This window comes from Cupressus sempervirens, chromosome 4, assembly GCF_028749045.1.
Source record: "Cupressus sempervirens isolate cs-2001-9-10 chromosome 4, ASM2874904v1, whole genome shotgun sequence".
In the NCBI taxonomy this organism is placed as follows: domain Eukaryota; kingdom Viridiplantae; phylum Streptophyta; class Pinopsida; order Cupressales; family Cupressaceae; genus Cupressus; species Cupressus sempervirens.
The window spans coordinates 470,908,443-470,916,020 of NC_143121.1; the positions used below are offsets into that span (position 1 = coordinate 470,908,443).

At 30.9% G+C, this 7,578-nt stretch overlaps 1 protein-coding gene across 1 annotated transcript; it reads right to left on the reverse strand.

Annotated features, from left to right (window-relative positions):
- Positions 1 to 954: 954 nt before the first annotated feature.
- LOC149562008 (uncharacterized) lies at positions 955 to 1,602 on the reverse strand. The gene has a single exon (XM_089825548.1). It carries the CDS (start codon positions 1,510 to 1,512, stop codon positions 1,339 to 1,341), a length of 174 nt encoding a protein of 57 aa, XP_089681674.1. The 5' UTR covers positions 1,513 to 1,602; the 3' UTR covers positions 955 to 1,338.
- Positions 1,603 to 7,578: the final 5,976 nt, after the last annotated feature.

Sequence of the window (7,578 nt, forward strand, 5' to 3'; positions counted from 1 at the left end):
TAAATCGCACATTTTTCACCCATATCAACAAGTAACACTAGCAGGAAGGGAGTTGGCTTGAGCATTTTAAATATCAACCTCAATGATTTAAGGGTCAAATCTGCGACTGCCAATCCAAACCAGGTTTGGCACTTGCAGAATTGACCTTGGTCAGGGAATGGACAATATGCAGATACAAACTAGATCCCTAGGAAAAATGGAATAAAGTTCGGGCAAGGCTCTAGTTAATTGAAACTTTTACACAGAAATGTGCCACTTATACACTGCTCATCGCACTTGGGGCAAGCAGATCAAAGCAATCCTTGAACAATGCGACAAATAAAACGCATGTAGTTTTCACCACTATAAAAACAATATCATTCATAAATAAAAATGACAACAAATAATTTTAAGATCTAATATGACTGCTCGGTGCTCTGACATCCAGTTGGAGGCATAAAAGTTAAACAGGATATTTACTATTAATTCTGTTTTTCTATGACGATAACAATAATTTCAGAAGACTGCACAAAAGCACAGAGTTTTTCTTTTAATTAAAAACTATATAATTTAGGATCCATAAACAGAAATACTTCTGCAGATTAAAAATTACCTTTCATAAGTTTTTTTTTTTAATGTCAAACTTGAAACCAAACAAGATTGAATGAGAAAACAACACAAAGTGTGGTGGATAAATGACAAAAGCCATTAGCTTGTTAGATTTTGACTGACTTCCTAAAAACTAAAATATGTGTGGCATCAAAGAAGAAAGATTACCCTATAAACAGAATAGCAGATGCTTAAATTTAACTGTTTAAAGTTACGTCATATTTTGAAATTGACTAGCAGCTGAAATCCATGCCATACTTTTATCTTCACAATGTGATTAATTGACATCAACTGAAAGTCGGGCAGATAGTCATTCTTTTTTTCCCAAATAGCGTGACTAAAAAAACATTCTGCCCTTACAACTGATTTTTAAATACCAATTAAGGTGCACTTAAAATATAATTTAAAAAATTTAATCATGGATGGTACATGATTGGGCATCCGTAACTTCTCGAGTTCAAATACAAGGGAATCTGACATAATATACTGATCGTAGAGCACAGCCTTTACCAAAATATATTATTAATCACTGTTAATTGGGTGGGGTTTACTTTAAGCGAGACCAAACCCCAAATTTCCATTGCCAAATTTGAAAACAAAATAACAAATTTTGAATACAAGTATTGCAGATACGAAAATCGAGAGCCTGGCTCCTGTATCTGGAATAACACGGTATGAGCATGCTCAGCTAGAAAGTGAATAAATTAGCAGAAAGAGAGATGATGAGTTGAAAACCTAGGTGGGGTGCGCTCATTGAGGGTCATCAGGCTTCTTAGGCTTCCGGTAGTTTTCTTCCATATGACGAGCAATGAGAAGGCCAGTGTTGATGAGCTTCTGAATGTTGGGGACATTGTAATTCTGGGCCAAATAAACGCCAAACGCAGTGCCTGCCATCAAATGGATCCCGCTTCGTAATAAGCCCATCGCTCGCTACAAAATTGTAGCCAAAACTCAGAAAATTAGCGAAGGCGCTTCATTCTTGTGGGCACCTTTTCCTAACGCGCACGTATCTTTTAATATTAAATCTATATATTTTAAAAATATATAAATCTCCTACTTATCAAATATATAAATGTGAATAGGATCAAGTTAAAAGGTTTTCAAGGAGTTTATTAGTCCCTGCCTTTTAAAAGGCAAAGACTATTGTTTTCACCTAGATTGTAGGTATTAATCTGTTCCTTTAAAAATGTCCGTCAACAATATAAGCTAAAAACAATTTTTAGTAATTAAAAGTTTTTTCTTATTTGGTCATATTAATTTTTGGGGGTTTAATTACTTTCAAAGCAAAAATAAAAGAGCTATTTTCTAACACACATTATTCAATAGTAGAGCTCACAATGCGACAAAATGGTGCGTCAGACTTAAGTGCTAATGCTCTTTCATCGGTATTTGTGTAAAAAAGATAAAGCTATATTTGTATGGTGTAAATTCAATCATAACGGGCAAAGTGCATGTACACCACCAAGCACAACATTTTTAATGATTTTTCAGTCTTTTTGAAAGTAAAATGTGTTATCATTTTAGTGAGTAAAATTTTATACCATTTTGCAACTCATCGTGTGCCAATGAAATGTGTTAGGTATAAACATGGAAGTGAAAAAATAAATGACATTCTTGAGTTGGCCATTAATGCAATTGATTAGTCCTAAATGGATCAAATTTGGTTGAAATCTTAGCTTTTTAAGTAATAGTTGGTGGAAAGAAACCACACCTACTACAAAAACAAACAAAACAAAATTTTAAAATTAATGTTACATAATATTAAAAATTTAGTTGATGTAATTAAAATGATTATTTTTCCAAGCTCTTTCAAATAAAAAATAACCTAACTATTTAATATTTTTAGTAAATATGATATATGAAATTGTCATTAAACAATTTAAAGATAATATCTTTAAAAGAAGATTAATATTTATAAATTAAATTCATTTGATATTTATAAATTTATAAAATATTCAAATAATCGTAATATATTGTATATACTATATATGATTTAATTTTTTAATTGACAACTGATAGTTGTAATTTATGTAATAAATTAATTTTTGTTGTTACAATATTATAAATTTTAATTGATATATCTTAGAATGTAAAAAAGCATCAAATTTATTTTTCACTGTTTCAACTCCTTCACATATTGAGTATGAGTTTTACATTATACATCTTCTACTAAAAAGCCAATTAGTAAAGGTTACCCATTCCATAAAAATAAATTTGAGTTAGATCTCAACTCCACCCATTTTATATTACATCTTTTGAAGTTTTCGCTTTGGTGATGACACAATCAAGGAATATGCAGAGATAAATCATTTTAATCTATTGTCAAATTACATAGTTGATAACATTGACTTCTACTAGTTACCACCAATTCTAGATTTGCATGCACCCTCGTCTTTTTGGACAAAACTTTGTTAATAGAGTCTTGAACCACACAATACCATATATCACTATTAGATTCATAGGTTTTGAACAAGTACCAACCACATTTCTTAGTGTATCCATCACCTTACCAAAGCCTTATATAACAAAAGTGAATATGGAAGATATTTCTAAATTTATGTTACATGGAGACTTTGTAGCCATAAACTCTTCACCCAAAACTCCCTATATATCATATATATAATCTACTTAACATATCACTTGGCATGATTTAATCATCAAAAACATTATGGATCTAACTCAATCTATCCTTCACACTAATCATTATTTATTTTAAAAATATAAATGCTTGTTGTAGAAGCTACACAAAAAATGGCTATAACAGCTTGTTCTAAAAATTGTAAGACTTGTGAACCAACCCTACTCATACTTCTTCCAACTAGTAACTTTTGTTTACTCACACATCCACCAAAGTTGAGATAAAATTAATTACAAAATCAATATTTGATGCTTAGAGTGGTGTTATTGCATTTTATGTGTATTTTTGTACAGTAACTATGTTTTAACTATTGAACAAATTTATGTTTCATTTTTGACAAAAGGCAAGGACTCAAGCTCCATGAGAGCTCTTCTTTTATTGGTCAAGTTAAAAGGTTTTCAAGGAGTTTATTTTATAATTGATGGTGTAGTAGATCAATTTCTTTTTTGTTAAAATTAGTATATTTAAGATTTTTTTATTTAGTTTTTGAAATTGTGTGAATTAGTTTATAAGTAGCATTTATTTATCTAATTTGATGCATAATATTAATTGTCAAATATTTGAATATAATTTATTTTTCCTTTCACATATTTTAAAATGAAGTTTAAAATTTAAATTTAAGCATTGGCAACCACTTCAAGAGTTATTGTGAGAAACCTAGTGCACATTTGTGTTAGTTTTTGTGCAATTTTATTGTATTTAAAGACGTTCACTTTAAAATAGCATACGAATATTTTGAGACAATTCAAAGAAATTAATACAGAGTATTTATGAGAGTGTTCATTATCAAAGCATTATAATACATTATGTTCATTTCATGCTTGCTTATTATCATCTATCTTGATCTATCGTTGTTGAATTGCTTCAATCAAGGATATAACTAGAGATAATATGCCCCTCTAATTCAATATATTCCTTAAAGATTTTTTTAAACATTATCAATGTCTTACCAAAATCTAATATTAGAAGTGAAAAGGAAATATGAACCTAGAAAGACCTATGAGAACTAGTGTGCACCTTCAATATCCTTGGACTTTCTTTTGATCTAATTTTAATAACTTGATAAAAACACATTATACTAAGCCATTAAAGAAGAATGGGCATAATTAATTTTTCATCAATTTCTTGAGCACATAATACTAAGCCATGAGAGAAGAATAGACGTAATTAATTTTGCATCAATTTACTCTTACAAGAAAGATAATGAAGTGTTCAAATCTAATTTAAAATTTTGACAACATAATGACATGTAAATTAATTCTTCAAGGACAAGAATGAAGAAGAATAGGAGAAGGATGGACAAAAAAGAAGAAACAATTATATACATGGGGAAAATCCTTTTGGGTAAAAAATTCACCATTTCAAAGAAACAAACCAACATACTAATCAACAACAACCTATAAAAATCACTTACAAGCTCTAACACTTTACATGGAACCTACATTTTTTTTTTCTTCTTATATAAATTTGACAACATAACCTGACAGAAATATTTTACTCACTGTTCACTCAAGCCCAACACAAGACACATAATATATGGAGATTTACAAGTTTGAAGTGTCTTCTAGATAAAGACAAAAAAGATTAATGTCCAAAAGCATGGAGCACATTTTCAACCACCTCTAAGCATGCAAATGACATGTGTATATCATTTTCTAACCCCTCTTATATACCCCCAAATATAGGTGATTATTTTCTTCGTGCAACATGTCTTCTAACACTTGTCCAACCTATCACATAAAATATTCATAACCTATTGTGAGAATTTTCCATACAATAATAACTTACACAAGTTTCTAAGATGCTAACACATTATAAAATATATCTACCAAAGTGGGATATAGAGAAAAAAATATGTTAGGATAAGGTCTTGTATACCTTGCCTAATGTTTATAATGTATTGATTATTATCTTTTGGTGCACCTAGCGGAAGCTATATGGACATGTATCACTAGGAATTAGCATTCTTGGGGTCACTCCATGGTTTTCCAGTGACAAATTGAAGGGGCAAGTTGCATTAGTAAACTAGTGAATAATATCATTATGAGAAGTGGTCAAATTGCTTCATTTTCATGCAATATTTATCCCATGGGTGGTTTATTCACCACCTCCTGGTTGAATAATATTTATTAAGCATGGTTTATTCACTACTAGCTTATACACCATTTGAATATTTTTAGTTGTAATTTCACCCAATATTTCTAGACAAATGTAAGAAATCATTGATGGACACACATGCATTTGCCAATATTGACTCACAATTTTCTTAATTTCAAGGGGTTAGATTTGCAACAACATTAATCATTTTGTTCTTTAGGTTATATCTAATTCACCCTTGCTATTATTCAATGGTAATGCCATCTCCATAATTTGCCTTCAAATTTAGAATTGCACTGGCACAATCCCACCCACATTTGCCAAATTTATATTCCCTAATTATAGAATGGTGTACAATATGCCAAATCTTGTTTGATAGAAATACAAGAGAAGGTGAAATTTTACAATTCATACCTTATTTGGATTGATCGACACTTCTACAAGCTCTAGACACAAGTTTTTGAGGAATCCTTTAGATGCTTAGTTGTTGAAGGACCTTGTCACTATGAGAACTTAATAGTAAATGAAGAAGGATATACGATTGATGTTAATGTTTTTCATTTTGAGTTGTAAGATATTTTGTAGTTTACACCATGTTCATATTGGTCTACGATTCTAGAAGCTTTGAACAATAGTTTTTGAGAATTTTTTTAGCTGTTGTGTCATTGATAGACCTTGTCACTATCAAAACTTAATGATAGGTGACAGTGCTCTCCATTTTGATCTGTTAATCTCTATCATCTTGATTTCAAATTTTTCTTGTAGCTTAGTTGTTACAAGTTAGTTTTTTTTATTCTAGTTTGTTATTATTTATATGGCATGCATTGTTACAAGAAAAATTATCTATTTATTTTTCCTATTTTTATTTGTTACTATATTTCATAGGAATCAAATTCCTTCTTATATTTTTTGCTTGTAAGATATGTCAAGAAGTAGGACTCTTGGAACTATCAGAGAGAGGCCATTGAAATGTAGAAATGATATTATAATGTCATACTTTCGCAATCCATCAAATAGAGTTGCAACATTAGCACTTTCACCCAATGTCTCTATCATAGGGAATGTGATGCAAGAACATCTTGGGTACTTTGGCAATCTTGCATCAACCAAAAAGATTTCATAATTTTTGCTTGCCAAAGAGCATAACTTGTTCTTGTGTTCTTCAACTAGACTAAAGAGAATCCTCTCCCTCTTTTGCATGTCTGACTTTCTTAAAATGTGACCTCAACATATTATTTCCTTGGTCTCCTGGTTTTTTATAAAGTTGTCAAACTAAGCTATTATGGGTATTTGTTTCCCTATTTGAAGGTTAGGTTTTTAGGAAATTTTCTTTTAAAATTAAAGAATATGCTTATGAGTATGTCTCTGAATTTCATAGTGTAAATCTTGTATCTCTTATTGATCTTATGAAAATTAGTCACAATTTGTTTGTGAAGATGCCTACTTAGGTTAAGTGTGGCGTGGTTTTGATTAATCTAGTAGGTGTCATACATAGCACCACTTGGCATGTTGTTCTCCCTACTAGAGTATTAGATTCTATACATGACCACCATTATTGCAAATCTCATCTCATCACTTGGAATATCATTTATAGTGCATGCTTATCAATCTTCATGGCCTCCATTTAACTTTACTTCTTTGGAAACTATAATTTTTTTTATGTTTAGTTGTACCCCAAAGCCATTGAAACATGTAACTCATCAAATCACATCATTGACATCACAACACATGGCTTATTGATTTAGACTAAGGGAATGGTTTAAAGATTTTACATTTTGCACGTAACTCCTTAAGATAAAATAGCTTAATTTGACATACGAGTCTCACTACCAACTAGTGAGATCACAACCTCATTAGGCTTGGCATCTACAACCTCATCAACTTTCTTCATCCAAGTTTTGGAGCAGTCCTTTATGGGACATTTTTTTGATGTGTAGTCTCTAGCAAGATGTCATGTCTTGTTGTGGTTGTAATAGGTCATACACATACCTCTCTAAGGTCTTGAGTTATATCTTTGTCCTAAACCTAGCTTGTAGTATATTGTGAAGTGTCCATTGTTTCCATAGTTTGAGCGTACTTGTGTGATGAACGTGTTCCTCCCAGAGGAGCTTGTTGACTTAGGAGATGACCAATTTGATCTTTCTCTAATCTACAAACTTCAGCCTTGTGTTCATGATTGTTATAATAGTAACACCATCTATTAATCCTTTTATCACTAATGTGAGATCTACATTCTTGTGTAGTGTGGCCATAAC